Genomic DNA, 24,573 nt, shown 5'->3' with positions numbered 1-24,573 from the left:
AACGCCACCCCATGTTTCTTTGCCCATAACCGAGTATGCGTCGCACCAACTCGCTTTCCAACATCTCCCCCCCTTTTTGTCTCCTTTTTGTTGGTACAGCCGTCTGTTCCCTTTTCTCTTTCTCCCCCCTTTATTCCGGTGTAATCACCATTGCAAACATAATGCATAGGGGTTGCAGCTCCCTCCCCTCTTCCTTCCCTAGCGCACACGCTAGTCAAGTTATAAAAGCAACTCCCATGGACTGACCATATATATATATATATTCTGTATTGAGAAACTCCAAGCATGAATTTGATAGATCATAACAAAGTTCATTTGTTTCCAATAATTACTAGCTAGAAGTAGCAGAAATATACAGAGGAACTATTCTTCACTTTTCTTCATTTGTCTCTTGCCATTTGGTATTCAGATGTCCCAAAGGAATCTGAAATGAAATGTTGTAACACAAAGTGCTTCAGTTCAGCCTGTTAGTCATGCCTTGTTGATATTCTACTCTATTTCCAATCATCCCATTTACTTCAACATTGTATGCCTACTGATCATCCTCAGTTCTTCTTGAGCTATTTTTAGGATCCACCAAAGTTATTTTTTCTGCTAAAGTTGATTTGGCAATAGCACTTAGACTTATATACCGCTTCACAGAGCTTTACAGCCCTCTCTAAGTGGCTCACAAAGTCAGCATATTGCCCCCGACAATCTGGGTCCTCATTTTATCAACCTTGGAAGGATGGAAGGCTGAGTCAACCTGGAGTTGGCCAGAATCGAACTGCTGAACTGCTGACACTCAGCAGTCAGCAGAGGTAGCCTGCAGTACTGCATTCTAACCACTAAGGATTTAGGAGGGCAGAGCCAAAATAAGCAAAAGAGGGGCTCAGCAGCAGAAGACAAAAGCTTCATGCAAAAAATCTCAGCTTCCATTTCTGCCAACTTTCGACAGATCTGAGAAACTAAGTCTACACATCCTCAAGGTGACCACTAGATGGTAGCAAAGTGTACACATTTTCTGAAATTTTGCTTTACCATCCAGTGGTAGCCTTGAATTTGCAATTTGGATCTAGCTGCCCTATGGGAAATACTTCTATCTACAGTTTTGGAGAGCAAGAATTAATGGCTTTATTTGTTTACTTTGGTATAGCTTGCTGATGGAGATCAGGGTAAGGGGACTGAGAACTAAGTCTTCCATGGAATAGTTAAAGGAGCTAGACTCATTAGCTTACAAAAGGAAGACTATGGGCAATTATAGCAGCAGTCTATAAATATCTATAACAGGGGTGTCAAACTGCCGGCCCGCAGGCCGGACACGTCACGTGGAAGCCGCACCCACCCCATTGCCGGCAATGGCAAAACCGGCCCGATACGTTGCGCGACATCACATGACGTCGCAAGTTTAACGTGCTTGATCTATAATTTCAACAGGAGGAGGGATCTGTTCTCCGTTGAAACTGAGAAAAACAATTAAGACCAATTGGTTGAAATTAAGCAATAACAAGAAAACACCGCTTGACTGTTAGATGGGATTTCCTAGCAAAAGAGCTGTTAAGGAGAGGAATCATTTGCTCAGAACAGAGGTGACACCTCCTTGCTGCAATTTTTCAATAGGAATTGAATGACTATCTATAGGGATCGGTCCTGAGCATGGTCCCTTCTAGCTCCTACATTCTTTGGAGCTTTGAAAACAAATGTCAGCAAGCATGAACAAGACTCAACCAGGAGTTTGATTCAGCATTAGGCAGCTTCAGATGTCTCTTGCCAACTGTGCTCAAGAACCTTGTGATTGCACAAATCGTTGGATCCTTCAAAAGGGAATAGTGAATGCCTGTCTCTTTGCAAGAAGCCAAGAGAGAAAGTTGGCCATGTGCATGGCCCCAAAGAGGCTAGTAATAATTAACCTTCTTTCATTCATGCAAAGCTGCATCAAGTGAGGCTAATGGGCTGGACACAATAATGCATAGTGTGTAAAAAAAATCTCCAATCTCACATTTGCACTTTACTTTGAATTTTTGTTTCTTTTTTTTTCCCCATGCTAGTCTGTCTTGCTGCTCTCTACTGCCATCTAGTGTGATTCTATCATCTGAGCAGGCTTCAAGTGTTCTAAGTTTTTCTTTCCCAATTTTCTGTTTAAAAAAAGAGGATAACTAGAAGAAAAATGCACTAGAAGGAATTAAATTTGTCCAAGAGTCTGCACAAAGAATCTTCTGGTTAGATTTTTTTTTTTTAAAAAAAGCCATCAACTAATTATGATTATCATAATAGTATAGGTAGTCATTGACTTACAACCACAATTGGGAAATGTTGCTAAGCAAGGCAATCAAGCGAATCACAGACAATTTTATGATCTTTTTGCCATGGTTGTTAAGCAAATCACTGCAGTTGTCAAGCTGTTAGGTGAATCAGCTTCTCACATTGACTTTGCTTATTGAAAACCAGTTGGGAAACCAGTTGCATGATCCCCAAATACAGTCATAGCAATAGCAATAGCAATAGTACTTAGACTTATGTACTACTTCACAGTGCTTTACAGCCATCTCTAAGAGGTTTACTGAGTCAGCATTTTTGCCCCCAACAATCTAGCTCATTTTACCGACTTCAGAAGGATGGAAGGCTGAATCAACCTTGAGCCGGTGAGAATTGAACTGCTGAACTGCAGGCAGCTGGCAGTCAGCCGAAGTAGCCTGCAGTACTGCATTCTAACCACTGCAGCATCACAACTCATAAATACATGCTGGTTGCTCAATATCCAAATTTGATCATGTGACTATGGGAGGGTCCTGCAGTGGTCATAAATGTGAAGATCAATTTAAGTCACTTTTTTTCCTCAGTGCCCTTGCTTGAAACAATCACTAAGCTAATGGCTGTAAGCTGAGGACTGCCTATGTTGGTTAAGTTCCCCTAATTTCTAATAAGCATGCCAATCCTTGCTAAAGATTATGGAAACTGAACTCCAACATCTCTGAAGAAAGTTGATAGAGGGCTCAAAGAGGCCATCTATGTCAAAACTGAACAACCGTTTCTCAACAGAGGGGGAGGGATACGACCCCACTTATCTCCTGTTTACAACACAGTGCTTGTAATGGTCTCAAGAAGGTTCCACACCCGCATACACTCTGATTTAGGTGACTCTGAGGATACAGATAAACCCCCCCAAGTGAAGGTTTATCAACAAGTCTCAGAGAGCTAATGATCAACCCTCTGCTTATGACCAGATGACTGCAAAGATAATAATAATAATAATAATAATAATAATAATAATAATAATAATAATAATAATAATAATAATAATAATAATAATAATAATAATAGTAATAATGTTGGAAGGGACCTTGGAGGTCATTGAGTCCAACCCCCTGCCCAGCCAGGAACCCTACACCATTTCAGACAAACGGCTGTCCAGTCTCTTCTTAAAAACTTCCAGTGTTGGAGCATTCACCGCTTCTGGAGGCAGGTTGTTCCATTGGTTAATTGTTCTAACTGTCAGGAAGTTTCTCCTTAGTTCTAGGTTGCTTCTCTCCTTGCTTAGTTTCCACCCGTTGCTTCTCATCCTGCCTTCAGGCGCCTTGGAGAATAGCTTGACTCCCTCTTCTTTGTGGCAGCCCCTGAGATATTGGAACACTGCTATCATGTCCCCCCTCATCCTTCTCTTCGTTAAACTAGACATACCCAATTCCAGCAACCGTTCCTGATATGTTTTAGCCTCCAGTCCCCTAATCATCTTTGCTGCTCTTCTCTGTACTCTTTTCAGAGTCTCAGCATCTTTTTTATATTGTGGTGATCAAAACTGGATGCAGTATTCCAAGTGTGGCCTTACTAAGGCATTGTAAAGTGGTATTAATACTTCACGTGATCTTGATTCTATCCCTCTGTTAATGCAGCCCAGCACTGTGTTGGCTTTTTTGGCAGCTGCAGCACACTGCTGGCTCATATCTAGGTGATTGTCCACTAGGACTCCGAGATCCCTTTCACAGTTACTACTATTGAGCAAGGTACCCCCTATACTATACCTGTACATTTGGTTTTTCTTGCTTAAATGTAGAACCTTACTTTTTTCACCATTGAATTTCATTTTGTTAGATAGCGCCCAGTGTTCAAGTCTATCCAGGTCCTTCTGTATCCTAAGCCTATCTTCTGGAGTGTTGGCTATTCCTGCCATCTGCAAATTTGATGAGTTCCCCATCTATCCCCTCGTCCAGATCGTTGATGAAGATGTTGAAGAGCACTGGGCCCAGAACAGAGCCCTGGGGCACTCCACTACAAACTTCCCTCCATATAGATGCGGTTCCATTGAGGACCACACGCTGAGTATGGCCAGTCAGCCAGCTACGAATCCATCTGGTGGTGATGCTGTCTACCCCACATTTTTCTATCTTATCGAGTAGTAGGTTGTGATCTACTTTATCAAATGCCTTACTGAAGTCCAAGTAAATTATATCCACAGCATTCCTCTGATCCACTAATTTTGTCATTTGGTCAAAGAATGTAATAAGGTTTGTCTGGCATGATCTGTTTTTGACAAACCCATGTTGGCTTTTAGTAATGACCTTGTTTGCCTCTAGGTGTTCGCTGATTCGTTGCTTGATTATCTTTTCTAGAATCTTCCCAGGTATTGAGGTCAGGCTGATAGGTCTGTAATTTCCTGGATCCATTTTTTTTCCTTTTTTGAAGATGGGAACTACATCAGCTCTTTTCCAGTCCTCTGGTAGTTCCCCAGTGCTCCAAGATCTTTGAAAAATATAGTTCAGTGGTTCTGAGATCACATCTGCCAGTTCCTTGAGAACCTTGGGGTGTAATCCATCTGATCCTGGTGATTTGAATTTGTCTAGACTGGACAGGTGCTCACTTACCATTTTCTTGCCTATCTTAACTTGTGTTTCTATACTGTTTTTTATGGCACTATTTTTGATAGGTTGGTCTGTTTTTTCCCTTTGTGTAAAGACAGATGCAAAAAACGAGTTAAATAGTTCTGCTTTCTCCCTATTGCTTGTCACCTTCTTACCACTTTCCCCCACTAATGGACCAATCATTTCCTTCACTTTTTTCTTGTTTTTTACATGTTGAAAGAAGCTTTTTTTGTTATTTTTGACTTTGGTCGCAAGCCTTAGTTCATTTTGAGCCTTGGCTTTCCTCACTTCATCTTTGCAGGCTCGGGCTATTTGTTGATATTCTGATTTAGTTATGTGCCCCCCTTTCCACTTTCTATACTTGTCCTTTTTGTCTTTCAATTTGTCAGAGAGTTCTTTATGCAGCCATGCTGGTTTATTTTGAGAGCTGTTATTTTTCCTCTTTGTTGCCTGAGCAGGGGGTTGGACTCGATGACCTCCAAGGCCCCTTCCAACTTTATTATTATTATTATTATTATTATTATTATTATTATTATTATTATTATTATTATTATTATTATTATTATTATTATTATCATCATCATCATCATCATCATCATCATCATCATCTGTGTTTGTAGGCCTGTAATAGTAGCTCTGCATTCAATTTTTGCTGAATTTTGAAATTAGGAAAAATGTAGGCTGTCATTATGACAATTAAATAACTATGGAGGGCTTCTGTTTCTGTAGCAATTTTATCAGATAGAATATACTGTTTTGTTAACCAATTAAGTGGTTTCTGACTGTCTTATGACCTAATAGATTTAATTTCCTCTGGATGTCTGCTATTAACTTCTTCTTTGAGTCCTTCTAAAATCGTGCTTTGTCATCAGTGATAGTATCTACTTACCTTGACTTCTGTCAAACTCTTTTTCAGTTGCTTCAATTTTTCCAACTATCAAGGTCTTCTCCAATGACTTTTGCTTCAAAACAGTTAAGTGTTAGTTTCGTTATTAGCGTTTCTATGGAACAGTCTGATTTTACTTCAAAATGCAATTATTGGTTCTTCTTCCTATCCAACATACTATCCAAGCTTTTCCCCAGGAACACAAATCAAAAGCGAGAAGGAGATGGCCAATGGCATTTTTTTTTCATTCAGATTTTCTGATGGTTTAGCTTTCACAACCCTATTTTGCAGATGGGAAAAACCACGGTCTTGACAACATGTTGGTTGCTGTTGTACAGTCACTAGGTTGTGTCTGACTCTTTGTGACCATAGCACACCAGGCCCCACTTGTCCTCCACTGTCTCTTGGAGTTTGCCCAAACTCATGCTCAATGCATCAATGACACTATCTAACCATCTCATCCTCTGCCATCTCCTTCTCTTTTTTGCCTTTAATCGTTCCCAACATCAGCATCTTTTCCAATGAATCCTCACTTCTCATTAGGTGGCCAAAGTATTTGAACTTCAACTTCAGTATCTGTCCTTCCAAAGAACAGTCAGGATTGATTTCCTTCAGGATTGATTGATCTCCTTGCAGTCCAAGAGTCTTCTCCAATGCCACAATTCAAAAGCATCAATTCTTCAGTGCTCAGCCTCCCTTATGGTCCAGCTCTCACGGCCATACATTACTACTAAGAAAATCATAGCTTTGACAATATGAATCTTTGTGGGCAAGATGATTTCTCTGCTTTTTAATATGTTGTCTAGGTTTGCCACAGCTTTCGACCCAAGGAGCAAGGGTCTTTTAATTTCATGGCTGCAGTCACCATCTGCTGTGATCTTGGAGCCTAAGAAAATAAAAGCTGTGCCTCCTTCCATTTCTTCCCCTTCCATTTGCCGGGAAGTGATGGGACTGGATGCCATGATCTTAGGGTTTTTTCATGTTGTTTCACTAACAACTGCAGTGATTCACTTATCATCTGTGGCAAGAAAGGTCATCAAATGGGGTGAAACTCAGTTGTCTTGCTTAGCAGTGAAAATTTTGGGCTCAGGTGTGGTCATAAATAGAAGACTGCTTGTAATAAAGAAAAGCAAATACTGATATTATTCAATAGGAGAAGAATAAACTCCCCAAGAAAGTCCTTCTTTTGTTTGCCCATACAGCATTTTAATAGGTACAAGAAAACATGTTTTTAATATAAAGTTGTCAAATGTTAATATAGTTATGTATGTTTAAACCCTCAATTCATATGTCCAAGATAATATGCTTGTTTCTTTTATTTTAATGAAAATTTATGGATAGCACAAAACATAGCAGGAGGGTGCGGTGTGAACAGATGTAAAGAGATTCAGCTGCAGGAAAATTACAATTTAAGGAATATTAAGGGGGGTGGGGGTGGGTAAAAGATTATTTTTTAAAAATATGGTGGAAAGCCAGCACATTGGGGGCAGATTTGGGAAGGTGCAATCAACCTTCAACAGCAACCTAAAGCTGGAGTCTCAGCATTATGTTTGGAGGGTGTCAAGCAGTAAAATCCCCCTTTTCTCATTCTGTTTGGAACAAACTGCCGTGAAAATCTTCCTTGCTTAGTAAATGTTGGGGAGAACAGTTCTGCATGGAGGGGAAAGCCACCAAGAGCCCTAGAAGTCCCATTTGGGAGCTTGGTAGGATTATCCTAACTTCAACCCCACAGTTTTAACTTTTCTTTTCATAGTCTGTGCTGGAATACGCCTTGCAATTTCTTAAAACTATGCTGTCTCCCTGAAAGTTGTTCCTGATTCTTCCCGTAACTTCCTTCTGAATTTCTCTTAAGGGCAGAGGTGCTGATTTCAGGAGAGGTAGTCCGTGATTTCTGACTATTCTTTCATCAGCCATTTGAAATTACAATGCTGCTGAAGGAATTTATGACCTCTACTCAAGGTTCCTTTTTTCAGTGCTGTTGTAATTTTAGCAGTAATTTGAGGACTGCCTGTATAGGGAGATCAAGGGTTGGATCCAGTGGTGGAATTCAAATACCTCTTATTCGATGCAGGCCTGGGCCTCCGAGGCCTAGAGCGGACTTCCGGAAGTGGCACCACGTACTTCCGGTGGGCCGTTCTAGGCCTGGGAGGCCTCTGAGGCCTAGACTGGACTTCTGGAAGCCAGCCAGTTCTCTGAATTCAGCAAAATTTAGCTACCAGTTCTGCCGAACTGGTGCGAACTGGCTGAATCCCACCACTGGTTGGATCAGCCAGCTCTGCTTCCCAAATGAAATCCACTGTGTGGGAAGTGGGTGTTCTTTCTGAGCAACCCCAATTCATTCTTAAATATTGCTATGTGGTGGGATCTCAGTGATGCAGCATTTCCATGATTGCCCTTTGGACTTTCACCTACATCTTATTAGTCTTCTGGAGGCTGTAAACACCCAGCTCTTCACCTAGGATGGAAGTTAGCCCAGCAAAAAGGAAATTTAGAGATATTGAAATGATGTAGCACAGAAATCTTGTGGTGGGATTTTAAAATAATATTATGGTTTTATGGATTGTTGTTGTGAGCTGCCTAGGATTTTCACGCACAAGATAAACAGCTGTACAAGTAGTCCTTGACTTAAGACTACAATTGGGCCCAAAATTTCTGTTGCTAAACGAGACAGTTGTTAAGTGAGGTCCCTTCCAACTCTGTTATTCTACTGTATATTCTGTAATGAGGGGTTGCCAAGGATTTTTTTATATTTCTGAAACTCGTGTTTTTGTTTTTGGATCAGTCAAGATGAAAACAAACATTTCTTCAGTTCCCCAAAAGCTTTGTCTGTCCTATCTCAACCGTCCTGCTTTCCAAACTCTGTTTAGAAAAAAACAAGGCAGTAAGGATAAATTTAACAAACTCTTGCAATCAATAGGGTATGTTGGCAGAATGCAGTGTAAATAAAGGAAAGCTTAGGGAAATCCCATCTAACTAACATGGTTTCTGCAGTTAGTCTTTTTTTACTCAAACAAGATTAACTGGGCTTATAATGTCATGATGTTTTGCCTTCCAGGACTTGAGGGGGTGGAATTTTTAGAAGAGCAGTTGTTCTGAGAAACTGAACAATTCGGCTTGCTATCTAGATATATTTGCCACTAATCAAAATAGTTTCTGCATTCATATAGTACTTGCTAACTGTTCAAAAGGAGATTACCCTCCAAATTCTGTTTTTGAAGTAAAGGCACTTTGAACTGATGAGATTTAATTCCCTAGAAAATATTTGAAAATATCAGACATGTTACCAGATATAAGCGAATGGGTCTGACTAATCAACCCCTACAATCACTTACCTACAAAACAGGGGTGATTTTGTATGTATGTATGCATGCATGTATGTATGTATGTATGTATGTATGTGCACATGTTAATAAGGGCCTCTAGAGAGAACTCTGGTGTCATGGTTATTCACTTTTGGTTTAGAACAGGGGTAGGCAACCTTGGCTCTTGTATGACTCATGGACTTCAACTCCCAAAATTCCTGAGCCAGCATGTATCATAAAAGAGCCAAAGTTGCCTACCCCTGGTTTAGAAGTATTAAGTTACAGCACCTAAAAGCAATTCTTGTTTTCTATCAGAAATCATGGTTTCAGACTTCTACTCAGCTTGGAAGCTGCCTTTAATGGCATGTTGGTTATTCTGCTTCTCAAGAAAGTGGATTGGGAGAGATGTGTGTGAACATTTTTCCTCATGCATTTGACAGCATGCATATTATAAGCTGTTCGTTTATTAAATTTAAATGCTGCCCATCTCACTATTGAGTGACTTTGGGTGGCTTACAACATCATAAAAGCAAGAGTATAAAAGCGGGAAAAGATATTGTTGAACCACACAACTCCCAGCTTCCTACTGTTATGGTTCCGACAGATGAAACTCTTCAAAGAACTTCGAGGCATTGTTTACCTTAAACAATCTTTATTTGAGAAGCATAGCATCGGCACTAATACAATCAAAGCCAAAAACTGGATTCCCCTCCCCTGAGTACATAGTATCAAAGCACAATTCCCTCCCCCAATTAACAGTCATAAATCACATTCTCTAGTTTGAAATGCAGGCTTTCCCTCCAGTTCCCCAGTCTGCCAATTCTTATCATCTCTTATTTCAATAACCATGGTTCACACACTAGGTTCGGTATTATTATGTCTAGCTAAACTCTCATGCACATTCCTCCCCCCAGCATTATCTAACTCTAACTCTAAGAGTAAAACATAAGAAGAAAATGGTTGCATCTCCATCTGTTGTCAAAGCAAAAACATCTGATGTTAGCAGAGTTGACATCTGGGTTGATTTGCTTGATGATTTACTGGTTTGTTTTTTGGTTGCCTAGATACAGGTAGTCCTTGGCTTATGACCACAACTGAACCCAAAATTTCAATTGCTAACCAAGACAGTTGTTAAATGAATTTTGCCCCATTTTTATACCTTTTTTAAAATTGTGGCAAAGATTGACTTAACACTTAACTTAGTGTTAGTGACTGTAGTACTTAATAACACAGTTGCTAAGTGACTTTGACTTCCCCACTGACTTTGCTTGTCAAAAGGTCGCAAGAGATGATCACATGACTCTAGGACAGTGCAACTGTCATAAATACATGCCAGTTGCCAAGTGGTCACATGACCATAGGGATGTTGCAATGGTCATTAAGTGTTAAAAATGATCATAAGTCACTGTTTTCAGTGCCATTGTAACTTCAAATGGTCACTAAACAATGATTGTAAGTCAAAGGCCATCTGTATTTGCAGGAGTCTTCTCCCACACTGAAGTTCAAAAGTATCAATACTCTTCCCATCCTTCTTCAAAGTCCAGCTTTCGCTTCCCTAGAAAGTCACAGACAATATCATGATTTGCAGATATAAATAAATCACAGTAGTTGAATACAGACAGGGCTTTTTTTCAGCCGGAACGCGGCGGAACCGCGTTCCGGCACCTTTTTCCGGGCCGGCCGCACCGGGCGCAACATCTGGGGGGGCGCGCTCGCACTCGCAGCTCTCTGCCCCTGCCTGGCTCACAACCGCGGCCATAGGGAGGCTCGGTCGGCGCGCCCCTGGCCCGTTTCCTAGGCGACCCTGCCCGAGCANGCGGACTGGAGCAGAGGAGGGCGGGGTTTCCCACCAAGCGCGGGAAATAGGCTAAGGTTCGGAATAGGCAACTGCCTCTGAGGAGTTCTCTAAAGGGGCGGTCCTAGGGTTTGATGAGGGCGTGGCCAGGTTTGGGTGGGGGCGTGGCCAGGGGAGGGAGGTGAGTTCCACCACCTTTTCTCTGAGAAAAAAAGCCCTGAATACAGATAACTAACTTCACAATCTACACAAAAGCTAAGAGTGGCCCAAAGAGCCATGGATAGACAATGGCTAGAATGATGATAATTATTTGAAAAGTCTTCTAGTCCAACCCCCTGCTTAGGCAGGAAACCCAATACCATTTCAGACAAATGGTTGTCCAATCTCTTCTTTAAAACCTTCAGTGTGGGAGTATTCACAACTGGAGGCAAGTTGTTCCACTGATTAATTGTTGTAATACTTAGGAAGTTTCTCCTTAGTTCTAGGTTGCTTCTCTCCTTGATTAGTTTCCATCCATTGCTTCTTGTCCTGCCTTCAGCCACTTTGGAGAATAGCTTGACTCCCTCTTCTTTGTGGCAGCCCCTGAGATATTGGAACACTGTTATCATGTCCCCCCTCGTCCTTCTCTTCATTAGACTAAACATAACCAATTCCAGCAACCGTTCCTTATATGTTTTAACCTCCAGTCCCCTGATCGTCTTTGTTGCTCTTCTCCTCATAAAGGTACTTATGACAGTTTTGAAGTTCCAGTGGCTGCCCCCACAGTCATATGACCATATTTTGGGCTCAGCCATAGGAGTCCATAGCTACTGTATGTGCAGCATCCTATGGTTGCGTTACTATGATTTACTTCTGACAAGCAAGGTCAGTGATGGAAGATTTGCTTAAGGACTACACGATTCACTTAACAAATCACTGCATTGATTTGCTTAATAACTGTGGAAAAAAGGTCATTTTAAGTGTGACTCACTTAACAACCACCTTGCTTATCAACAGAAATTTTGGTCCAAGTTGTGGTTGTAAATCGAGGACTTCTTATATGAGTTTCTTCCCCCGCCCCCCAAATACCCCAAGTCAAGTTTGCTCCATCCTTGCTAATATTCTAGATGTCTTTCAAGGCCTGGTGATGTCACCAGGACTGGATGCTCCATCTCAACATCTTAAGATGGCTCCACTATATATTCACCCTTTCCATGCCTCTGGTTTGTATACTGTATTTCTTAATATATTTTAATTTTTAATAATGATAATGTTATATTTTTATGTTTGTATTTATATAATTGTTTTTATTTTATATTTGTACCTGGCTCTGAATCTGTTTTTGTGAAGTGGGTAGTATGTAAATTTGATAAATAAATAACTTTGCTGATAAAGTTTTACATATAAAATTGAGAAAATAATGATATCTTTATGTTTGCATTTAATGTTTGTATTTTTCTTTGTTAAAAATGGAGGTAAAAGCTACTAATACTAAGGAGTGGTGTTTTTTTTCCATTTATACCCTTTAGAACAAAATAGGCAGGATAACATGTACTTCAAGAAAGCTCATTATGCATTTTCTAAAAGTTACATATTTTAGATTTTATCATTTTCTATACAGGGAGAACACCTTTCACCATAAATTTTCCAGATAAAATGAGCAAAACAAATTTCGGAGACATGCTTTGTTTTGAACTTTTTAAAAAAGTCATCATACTTCTGTCCCTTTTCTTCCCCCACTGTCCCCCAACCTGAATTTCTTATGATTACAAAATGCTTATTTTAAAAACAACAACTGTTTTCCTCTTCTCTAGAATGACGTGCTTTTAAATACAGCACAGGCAAAAGAAGGCAGGACACACTCCTGGTGTATAAAGATAAGAGCAGCAATAAAGATATTTCTAAACACACAGTGCTTGAAGCCATCTATAAAAATGACCTTAAAATGGTATTTATAACTACTAATAATTCCAATATAGGCACATGCACATAGAACAAACAATATGTTTGGGTTGAGGGGCAGCATGATCATCCCAGTTTGAAACACTTTGTCGCTTTCAAAACTTTAAGTCCTCGACTTATAGTTCATTTAGTGACTGTTCAAATTTACTAGGCACTGACAAAAGTGACTTATGACTGTATTTCACAGTTGAAGCCATTGCAGCATTTCCATGTTCACAAGATCAAAATTCAAACACTTGGCAATTGACTCATATTTATGACGGTCGCAGTGTCCTGGGGTCATGTGACCATATTCACTTAACAACTGCACTGATTCAAGAATAGGGTTGCCAGGTCTGCTTCCAAAAAATAGCGGACAAGCGGGGGGGGGGGGGTTAAGTAGTAAAAAAAGTAGACTGTACAGCTTTAGATTATGTACCATTTCATCATAAAGCTTTTGAATTAAAAAAATGTCCACTATTTTGTGAAAAAAATAGTGAACATAATGTGAAAAAAGTGGACTGTCCACTCAAATAGTGGACACCTGGCAACCCTATTCAAGAAAGGTCGTAAAACGGGACAAAATTCACTTAACAAATGCCTGGCTTAGCAACAGAAAATGTTGGGCTCAAGTGTGGTTGTAAAGTTGAGGACTACTCTTGGAAAATGGAAATGTGAGCTCATCGGGGGATCCCCATTCGTCATTGTCTTTTCGCAAGCAAAGCTCACGGATCCCGAGTAAGCATGCTGCAGAAATTGCCCCCAACTCAAGAATTGGACCGCGGAAGCCGAAGACAAACCACGCCAGCAGCGCTCTTTCAAGCACCGGCGCAAAGCCTCGTTTTTATTTTTTTTTTAGAAAGGCAGAAAGGGGCGGAGCCGCGCGGGCGCGGAACATTCCGCAACCGCACTGGGGTAAGCTAGAAAAGGTCCGCGCATGCGCTCTCCAGGAATTCGTCCAGGTCAGAGCAGCAGCAGAAGCGCAGCAGCAGCAACAGCAGCGTGGTCGCCTCTGGCTTTGCTTTCTGCCAGGAAGGTCGCCATGTGGGGCCTGTGGCTGGCTCGGACGGGCCTCCCCCGGTGAGGACAGGAGCAGGAGGGGCTGCTGGCGGGAGGGCAAAGCCTGGCTTCTTCGTGGGACGCCGCCGGAAATCGCTTTGTCCATGCTCAGGGGCTCTTAGACCTCTTCTTTTCCCTCCGACCCGTTGCTGCTTCCCATTTGGGAATGCCCTCGGTTTGGAAACGCCGGAGCCGTCCTGAAAGACTGTGGCTTTGGAAACCGCTGTTACGTAGGGTGTGGGGAAAGAAAAGAGGGCTCTGAGCATGTGCAAAGTGCTTTCTGTTCCGACCTGATTAACTGCTGGGCGTACATGCTGTTTAGTCCTGGTGGGTGTGGACAGAGCCTCTCTCTTCTTTATTGTTCCCCTAGGTACGTTAAGAGCCTGACTCGTAGAAGAAACTAAAGGGAACTAGCTTGAGAACCAAGTTTATAGGCGCTACTGTGTATCTTTTTGCTTACATTGTTTTTAGGCCTTGAGCATTGGCCATACAGACGAACTAGCGAAATGGTCAAAGATTTATCCCTGCACCAAGTCAAATAATAGTCCCCTTGCATGCCCCACTTATCTTTAAGAAATCCGGATCGGACTTTGGCTGCAGTTTTCCTTACCTTTCCTGCTTTTTTGAGGGCCTAGAGGTGTCCTCTTAAAGAATAATTTGTAACAAAAGATTCAGGGACGACATGGAAATATACAAAGCTAAATGTGAAGAATGCTTTTGTGGATAGCATCAGGGCAGTATTGTTTTCCTTTCTTGAGGATGGTGAAATGGCAAGCTTTCATTTTCTTTGATTTCTTTTGAATTGGCTTTAATGTCATCCCAGTGTTTACCTTGCAGTCTCTCCCCATGATTACCTATTGAATTCTGGGGCCAAACAGGTTTTGAAAATAGATCCTGCTGTGATCCAAATCCAGCTCTACTCTCTCCTCTTTACAAAGCATGATGCTGTTTTCTTTATAGATCTCTTACAACTTCACTCACAAAATAGTATTTCTCAAACATGGCTGGTTTAAGACTCCTAGGCTTCAATTCCCAGAATTCACCAGCCAGATGGGGAATTCTAGGAATTGAAATCTACATGTCTTAAAAGTTATCAGGGTTGAGAAACACTGTCTTTAAAAGCTGACCTTTGGTTATTCCTCTTTGTTTTTTAAAGCTTACATAGTTCCAGATTGTTTGGGCCAAGACTGTGGCGATGGACAAGTGGTTCTGCAAATGAAAGGGCGCTGAAATTCAAAAGTGGAGATAAAATCCATGGATTCACTGTAAACCAGGTAAAAGGTTTTGTTTGCAAACCACCTTCTTTCAACTTGAACTCAGGATTCCTGCTAATTTAGGCTTTTCAGACCTTATTTCCAAGATAGTTGGCTACCTCAGAAGTTAACACTGATTTCAGCCTTCCCGTAAGGTCTCTAATTTAGAATATATCCAGTTAGAGCTTGCTAATGTAGAGCTTGCTAAGGTCTGTTGGAGCCTTTGATGGAGGTTGCGACACAAACCTGGTGCAAAGACGGGACGAATGGGGTGGTCTAGGATCAAGGGTCAGAACAAACAGCATGAAAATTCACTGACTTGTCATATTTTTGCAGCAAGCATCCCTTGCAGAAAAAAACAATTTAAGAGAATTTTCATATAAACTGTGTTGAACTCTTGAGTCAAATCTAGGAAACTAACAAATGCAGATAGTCCTCGTTTAGCAATTGCCTAATTGAGAGATGTTCCCACTTATGACTCAGCTCCACGACCAGTCTTCATATTGGGCACTTTTGCAGGTGACAAGATGATATGCCCAATTGTGATTTTTCCTAGCAACTGCTTTACTAGGCATTGCCAGTCCCAATTGTGGTTGCTAAAAGAGGATTAGCTGTAAATAAGGTGGAAAGGGGAATATTCTTGAGAAAGGTCAGGAAGCTTCTGAGAAATTATTTTGAGAACCACCATCCTGATGGGGTACATGTGTTTCAGTTTGGGGTACACAGCTGGCTCGAAGCTGGTCAGCCAAACATGACTGTCCTTCCAGCTGAGCTTCTGGGGCAGTGTGGCTGGGCATGGATTGTGAACTCAAGCTTTGCAAAAGTACTGGTAGCTTAATTTGTGTTAATTCGTAGAGATGTATGTGTATATATACATATATATATTATTTAGGTGACGGTAGTTCCTGAATTTTTCTTGACGGCTGTTAAACTCCACCATGACAAGACCGAAGCCCAGTATTTGCATGTGGCGCGAGAAGACTCCAACAACCTGTTCAGGTCAAGAATGCTGAATAAAGGATTTTTTTGTGGATCATCTGGTCTTCAAAACCTTTGAGGCCATGCATCATATCTGCTCTTAAAATGTCTGGTATTTTTGTTAATTCACCTTTGGTTTAGAACAGGGGTAGGCAACCTTGGCTCTTTTATGACTCGTGGACTTCAACTCCCAGAATTCCTGAGCCAGCTTGGCTGGCTCAGGAATTCTGGGAGTTGAAGTCCACGAGTCATAAAAGAGCCAAAAATCCCCATCCCTGGTTTAGAAGTATTAAGTTACAGCACCAAAGTTTTGAATTCAATGGGGCCTAAAAGTAATTCTTGTTTTCTATCAGAAATCATGGTTTCAGACTTCCACTCAGCTGGGAAGCTGCCTTTAATGGCATATTGGTTATTCTGCTTCTCAAGAAAGTGGATTGGGAGAGATGTGTGTGAACATTTTTCCTCATGCATTTGGCAGCATGCATATTATAAGCTGTTCGCTTATTAAATTTAAATGCTGCCCAACTCACTATTGAGTGACTTTGGGTGGCTTACAACATCATAAAAGCAAGAGTATAAAAGCATAAAAAGATTAAAATTAACAGAAGTTGGGTAAAACCAGAAAATAGTACACGCGCAGGGGTAGGCCTTATAGCAATATTATATTGTTGTGTTTTGCTAGTGTTTTGCTTTTTGATTGTAAGCTATCTTGAAAGAAAAGGTGTCTTGAGAAGAAAAATTAAAACACAAATGTTTTCTTGTTTGTTTTATAGTGTTCAGTTCCGGACCACCCCCATGGACAATACAGGGGTTCCCCACATCCTTGAACACACTGTACTGTGTGGGTCAGACAAGTATCCTGTCAGAGATCCCTTTTTCAAAATGCTGAATCGGTCACTCTCTACTTTCATGAATGCATTTACAGGTGAGGAAATAGAAAGCGACAGCTTTGTGAATTTTCCGGCCTGTATGTGGCAGCTCATTTGTACAATGAAATCTGTAATGTCAATTGCTTTTTTTCTAAGGTAAATTCTGAATCTTGAATACCAACAAGACAGTTGTTCAAACAGGGTTGCTAAGATACACACAAACCGTCAAGCTGACAGAACAAAGAAAAACCTGACTTGCTTAGTAGTTAACAAATATATGGTGACAATTGGAACTATCAACATTGTATAGGGTATGATGGACAGCAGGAGGGTAAACTGCTGATTGCAAATGACACCTTGCTAAGACCTTACAGAATAACAGGTACATTGGAAGGGACTTGGAGGTCTTCTAGTCCATCTCCCAGCTTGAGCAGAAGACCCATTTCAGACAAATAGCTATCGAATCTGTTCTTGAAAACTTCCAGTGATGGAGAACCCACAACCCACAGCTGCTCTACTGATTAATTGTTCTCATGTCATGAAAATTCTCCTTAATTCTAAGTTGGTTCTTTCTTGATTAGCTTCCATCCATTGCTTCTTGTCCTGCCTTCAGGTGCTTTGGAGAAAAGCTTGATCCCCTCTTCTCTGAGACAACCCCTTAAATATTGGAAGACTGCTATCATGTCACCCCTAGTCCTTCTTTTTGTTAGACAAGACATACCCAATTTTGACTAGCAGTCCTTGAGTGGGAAGCAGTAGAGCATTCACACTCGCTCCAGCAGTAAGTCATACATAATCTTTCTTGTAGGGTACCATTTTTCTATCCCCTTTCCTAATTTTCTAATGGCATTTTATGACACAGTGAGCTGTGATCTCAGGTTTATATCCTGTGGTCTTCCAATCAATGTTGAATTTGATCCTCAGTAGCCCAGGACAGCCTGGGAGCAGCTGAAGGATGCTGAAAGCTGGTACCATCCCCTTCTTGCAGTTTTTTTATATCTCTTTTTTTCTTGCATTTTGTACAGGTAGTCCTTGACCTACAACCATAATTGAGCTCAAAATTTATGTTGCTAAGTAAGACATTTGTTAAGTGAGTTTTGCCCCATTTCACAACTTTTCTTGATGGTTGTTAAGTGAATAACTGTGGTTGTTAAGTTAGTAACCTGGTTGTTAAGTGAAACTAGCTTCCCCATTGACCTTGCTTGCCACAGATCGCAAAAGGTGCAGTGACCCTGGGACACTGCAGCCATCATAAATATGATCCAATTGCCAAGCATCCGAATTTTGATTGCATGATCATGGGGATGCTGCAACGTTCGTAAGTGTTAAAAAAGTCACTTTTTCACTGCTGTTGTAACTTTGAATGGTCACTAAATGAACTGTTATAAGCCGAGGACTACCTGTATTTATTTCTCAAACTTTCCATAGAATTGGGTACCTAAGAAATGGCACATGTTATCAAAACAGCAGAAATAACATTGGAATTATTGAACAATTAATTAGAAAAGAGCCATGGAAGATTATTTTTAGACATGATTACTGTTGCAGGACAATTATATGCACAAAGCTATTATTAACAACTATTTAATTCTTACAATTTTAATTATTACAGATTTATAAATATAAATATCTTACCTATTTGTAATTGTTTTTTTTATTGCTATTTTTATCTTGCAAGACACCCAGAGTCCATTTGGATAGTTAGATGGGCAGCAAACAAACAGACAGACAGACAGACTGTGAAATACCCTTAGTGGAGGATTGGTTGATGAAGATGATAAACTAGTAGACATAGCAAAATTAAACATAAACAAAATCAATTTTGTTTGATTAGAGATTTATCAGTGACTGAAAACCAAAAAACTGAAAATCCTTGTGGACTTTTTGCTGAAAAAAGAAAAATGAATTTGTGATTTATGTATTTGAGTATTAGAAAAGTAGCATATAGAAAGAATTATGATGTAACTGTGGAGGGAGAGAGTAAAATATAAACACATTTATAACTGCCATCAAAAAGATCAGAAGTCACTCCTTTATATTCTTTTATTTTTCTTCCTTTTTTTCTACTTTTCCTATTTTGTTTCTTATTCACTATTCTTTCTTATTACCTTTGTTTTTTTTCTAATATCTATCTGGTTAAAAATTTCTTCAATAAAAATAATACGATAGAGGGCTCTGAAAATGAGATGAAGATTGCAAAGCATTCATCACCCTAACTGTGAGAGGGACCTCGGAGTCCTAGTGGACAATCACCTAAATATGAGCCAGCAGTGTACTGCAGCTGCCAAAAAGGCCAACACAGTGCTGGGCTGCATTAACAGAGGGATAGAATCAAGATCACGTGAAGTGTTAATACCACTTTACAACGCCTTGGTAAGGCCACCACCTGCCTTCAGAAGCGGTGAATGCACCAACACTGGAAGTTTTTAAGAAGAGACTGGACGGCCATTTGTCCGAAATGGGTTTCCTGCCTGAGCAGGGGGTTGGACTAAATGACCTCCAATGTCCCTTCGAACTTTACTATTGTTGTTGTTGTTGTTGTTGTTGTTGTTATTGTTATTATTATTATTATTATTATTATTATTATTATTATTATTATTATTATTATATGAACTGTAAAACTCATGGATTTAATTTTGAACCATTTCATTTTTAATTTTTGTCATCTTATGCAGCTAGTGATTACACACTCTACCCGTTTTCTACCCAAAATCCCAAGGACTTCCAGAATCTTCTTTCTGTTTACCTGGATGCTGTGTTTTTTCCTTCTTTGAGGCTTCTAGATTTCTGGTAAGATTTTGTGATCCAGCTGATGGACAGAACTGTGATGTATCATCCAGAAGAATTCTTCTTAACTCGTGTTTTGTATGTTTGAAATCTCTTCAGGCAGGAAGGATGGAGGCTGGAACATGAGAGCCCAGCAGATTCTCGGACTCCGTTAACTTTCAAAGGAGTTGTATTTAACGAAATGAAGGGAGCTTTTGTAAGCCCTGTTTTATTGTTAACACTTTTGGCTTGTTGAAAATTCCTGGGGTGCTGCTGTAAAATAATTCTTTGAGTGATAACAAGCTCAAATGAGAGACAGATAAGATGACATTTTTAATGAATTATCATGAGGCTCAAAACTCGCTGAGATGGTAAAGGGTGCAGGATTCAAAAGTTCTTGCACTGGTTAACATTTATTTTATAAATGACTTGTTGGGTGAATTCATTTTCAGCCAGCAAGGTGGTTCTTAGGGGTCTCCTCTTTGGCAGGTTCAGACATCTATATTCCTACTTTGTACCAAACCATGGCTTGTTTTAAGTATGGTTTGTCAAACACGTTTATACATGATACTGAATCCAAATTAAATACAGGTAGTTCTCAACAATCACAAAATGAGCACAAAATGTCCATTTCTAAGTGAGATAGTCAAGTGAATTTTGCCATTTTATGACCATTTTTGCCACAGTACTGTGGCTGTTAAGTTAGTAACAAGGTTGTTAAGTGGATCTGGCTTCCCCATTGACTTTGCTTGTCAGAAGGTCGTAAAAGATCACATGACCCTGGGACACTGCAATATGAGTCAGTTGCCAAGTGGCTGAATTTTAATATTATTATTATTATTATTATTATTATTATTATTATTATTATTATTATTATTATTATTATTATTATTATTGATGACCTCCAAGGTCCCTTTCAACTTTTTAAAAAATTATCAGCATCATATTATCATCATCATTATCATTATCTTTTATTCATTAGACATGAACCTCAGTCAACTGACCAGCCAATTTGAATGTTCAGTTGACTGAGGTTCATAGCTAATGAATAAAATATAATGATTAATAATAATAATAAGATGATGATGATGATGATGATTTTAAAAAAAGTTGAAAGGGACCTTGGAGGTCATCTAGTCCAACCCCCTGCTCAGGCAGGAAACCCTATACCATTTCAGACAAATAGCTGTCCAGTCTCTTCTTAAAAACTTCCAGTGTTGGAGCATTCACCGCTTCTGGAGGCAGGATGTTCCACTGGTTAATTGTTCTAACTGTCAGGAAGTTTCTCCTCAGTTCTAGATTGCTTCTCTCCCTGATTAGTTTCCATCCGTTGCTTCTTGTCCTGCCTTCAGGCGCTTTTGATCATGTGACCATGAGGATGATGCAACAGTCATATAAGTATGAAAAATGGTCATAGGTCCCTTTTTTTCAATGCCGTTGTAACTTCGAACAGTCACTAAACAAACTGATGTAAGTTGAGGACTACCTGTATCTTTGCAGCCCTGGAGATCACCAGGCACCAGTCCCCAGAGGTGTTCTGATAGTGTTTGACCATAGATGATCTGTTCTTTTATTCTTATTCAATAAAATATTTATTTTAAGGCAGATAATGAGAGAGTTTTCTCTCAGCACCTTCAAAACAAAATGCTTCCTGATCACACATATGCCGTTGTGTCTGGTGGTGATCCATTGAAGATCCCTGATCTGTCCTGGGAACAGCTGAAACACTTCCATGCTACTCATTATCATCCCAGCAATGCAAGGTATTGGAAGGAAAGAGGAAAGGAAGAGAAATTTGGGCCATTAATAATAATTGCACAACAATTGCTTTGTCATTCAGCTAATGACAGAACTCAAGATAGCAAAATAGCTTTGATTTTATATCCAAATAATATGCTGGTGTGCCTGATCCTTTTTTTTCCTAAATGTGCAGCCCTTCTAATCTAACAAAATTAAGTCAGGAAGTCTCTTATTAATCATAGCTAAATCTCTTTAGAACTGGAAGACCAACAATCTAGAATATTAAGAAAAGATGAAGATTGCTTAAAAAGTCTGGCCTGGAAGTTAATAAAACTCTTGATTAGGGAAACCGTGATTAATTGAGACTATTTAATTGCAAGGATGTGGATGACATGAATGGGCTATTTGAAGAAATGCCAGTACAGAGACAATAAGTGGCTTTTTTTTTTAAACCAATTAATTCTGCTTTCTCCCTTGAGACAAAGGGCCACCAAAATTGAATTGGGTCTTCTTACTGTCTCAAGGTAACTCAAAACATCTTTACTTGACTGGCTTTTTCAACCTACTAATGTGTCCATTTCTGCTTTTTATTATTTCATATTTTCTTCTTTTAACTATGTTGTGATTATGATTATTTTTTTATAGTCACTTTGCAAGCTATCTAGAACCATTAAGGGAGAGGGAAATGCATGTTTATTTCTTTTCCAAATGAATAAGTAATGAACATGTTGATTTGTATACGCAAAGATGTTCAGGAATGTCTCTCTGTCCCTTCTGCATGTATCTGCAGTAAAAAAAGAAAAGCTGCTCTTAGATAGAGGTCATAGCAGAACTGGAAATTTTAAGTATAGCATCCCTTCAGTAAGACCTGAAGGCCAAGGGTTTCAGCTGCTCCTCTAGAGGAGTGTTTTAAGATGTGTGGACTTCAACTCCCAGAATTCCTTGCCCCAGCATGCTAGCAAGGGAATCCTGGGAATAGAAGTCCACACATCTTAAAGTTGCCAAGATTGAAAAACTCTGCTTTAGAGCAATATTTAACTTGATAGTATAGAATAAGCTATTAACTTGGGACACACTATCCTATGATATCTGCTCTCTCCTGTATACATAAATGGGATTTTGTAGGGTTTCCCACCCTCCTTGGCCAGTAATAATGAATAAATTTACCTTCCATTGTAGGTTCTTCACTTACGGTAACTTCCCATTAGAGCAACATTTGAAACAAATCCATGAGGAAGCCCTGTGTAAATTCCAGAAAATTGAACCCAACACTACGGTCCCATCCCAGCAAATCTGGGACAAGCCTGTGAGTTTTGTTTTATTTGCTGTATTTTGAATGCCCCAGGATTTCTGTAGAATCTCTTGCTAGTTGGTTTCATTGGTGGTAGATCCAGTCCAGATACAAATGTCTAAGGCTGTGATTCCATCCTTTGTGTGTGGGCAATGTTCTTAAGTTCCATATCTGTAAGTTCAGTTGAGAAAAGTCAAATAGCAAGAGATTGAAAAGATGCTTCCTGGAATCATGAGGAGATGCTGTCAAATCAAAACAGTTAATAGAGGAATGTGACCGCCTTATCTGTAGGCCTCAGAACTGTTAGATGTTTCAGTGGAAGGATTCCACCACATATTTACATATTCTATGTCTACTTTGTGCTGGAGGAAAGAGTGGGCTTCATTCTATACTTTTCTAGCTCCAATTTTAGGAGAAGCCGTTGCTTCATCTTATTTGCTGGAGCTTGGCTTCTCATTCATCATAATATTTTAACTTTGCTGATAAAGAGTTTTAGAACTTAAGTGCCATCTTAGTGAACCCTACCCTGCTGTGTTTGTCCATCTTAACTTACAGGAAAAATATGCCAGTTGCAATTCAGGGATCGAAAAGACTCGACTACCTGGAATCAGAAATTGGAAGGGGTCTGGAAGTCTTCTACAACAATGTAGAAATACTCATATCATTCTAGACAAATGCCAGTCTAATCTTTCCTTGAAAATCTCCAATGATGGAACTCCCATAATTTCATGAGCCAGGCTGTTCCGTTGCTTTAATAGTCTTATAGTCCTTAGTTCAAGTTTGGATCTCTCAATGCAAAGCTTCTGCCCTTATATGCTAAAGTGAATAACTCTATTCCCTCTTCTTCCGTCATGTTTTCCCTTAGCCTTCTCTTCTTTAAGCTCCTTTAAGCACCCTTCATGGGATTTAGCCCCCTTTTCCCTCTTTATTGCTCTTCCCTGGACTCTTTCCAGTCCCTCAGTATTACCTAGCTCAGTGATGGGGAACCTTTTAGAAACCGAGTGCCCAAACTTCAACCCAAAACCCACTTATGTATTGCCGAGTGCCGGGTGGGCGTGGCCGCCAGGTGGGTGTGGCTACAGTGGTCATGGCAGATGGGTGAGCGTGGCCAGGGTGGGCATGACCAGCTCAATGTTGCTCCTGGGGAGGGATGCCTGTAGGGGCCGGGCAGGGGAGATCCAGGGGTCTCTGGCAGGTGGGGTGGTGGGCAGGAGGCTGGTTCTGCCGGATGAGGCAGGGCGGGGGTGCCATGTTGCAGGGCAAGGCGAGGCAGGGGCCGGGGCGGCTGCTGTCTGACACCATCAGCCCCCGCACACAAAGGTCAGCAAGCGCATGGGTGCTGGGATGCATCCGGCCACATGGGACCTCAGCAAGTTAGCGGGCGGCTGGCTGAAGAGGACGGTTGCCATCTCCGGGGCATGGCACGCGTGCCCACAGAGAAGGCTTCGAGTGCCGCCTCTGGCACGCGTGCCATAGGTTTGCCACCACTGACCTAGCTCTAATTGACTAAAGACTGGTACCAGATAGGACTATTTCCATACTTTGCACTTTGAAGTGCCTTTTGGCTAAGAGCATACAGTTACAACTACGGTGGAGCCTGCCCATTAGGTTGTAAGTCATAGCAGTCATAAGAACAGGTTGATCACGATTTTACATTTTTTGCAATGACTGTAAGGGGAGGGGAGGGACTCGTCGCTCCCATGTAACACCGCTGCTGCGCGAGCTGCACTGGTTACCAGTGGTCTTCCGGGTGCGCTTTAAGGTGTTAGTTACCACCTTTAAAGCGATCCATGGCATCGGGCCTGGCTACCTCCGAGACCGCCTTCTGCCACAGATTCCCTCCCATAGACCGGTACGCTCCCACAGAGCGGGCCTCCTC

The 24,573-nt window shown here is 40.6% G+C and overlaps 1 protein-coding gene across 1 annotated transcript in view; it reads left to right on the top strand.

Annotated features, from left to right (window-relative positions):
• The first annotated feature begins 14,959 nt into the window (after nucleotides 1-14,959).
• Nucleotides 14,960-24,573, top strand: part of PITRM1 (pitrilysin metallopeptidase 1) — a 43,558-nt gene continuing 33,944 nt past the window's right edge. Inside the window, exons 1-7 of the mRNA XM_015811939.1 lie at nucleotides 14,960-15,071; nucleotides 15,943-16,049; nucleotides 16,802-16,953; nucleotides 19,573-19,687; nucleotides 19,784-19,880; nucleotides 21,266-21,426; nucleotides 22,583-22,709. Coding sequence (XP_015667425.1) covers nucleotides 16,824-16,953; nucleotides 19,573-19,687; nucleotides 19,784-19,880; nucleotides 21,266-21,426; nucleotides 22,583-22,709 — 630 coding nt within the window. The 5' untranslated portion in view covers nucleotides 14,960-15,071; nucleotides 15,943-16,049; nucleotides 16,802-16,823. The remainder of the gene's footprint in view (nucleotides 15,072-15,942; nucleotides 16,050-16,801; nucleotides 16,954-19,572; nucleotides 19,688-19,783; nucleotides 19,881-21,265; nucleotides 21,427-22,582; nucleotides 22,710-24,573) is intronic.

Source organism: Protobothrops mucrosquamatus, unplaced genomic scaffold (assembly GCF_001527695.2).
Source record: "Protobothrops mucrosquamatus isolate PMUCROS unplaced genomic scaffold, P.Mucros_1.0 scaffold59, whole genome shotgun sequence".
NCBI lineage: Eukaryota > Metazoa > Chordata > Lepidosauria > Squamata > Viperidae > Protobothrops > Protobothrops mucrosquamatus.
This window is presented reverse-complemented; position numbering and strand designations above follow the sequence as displayed.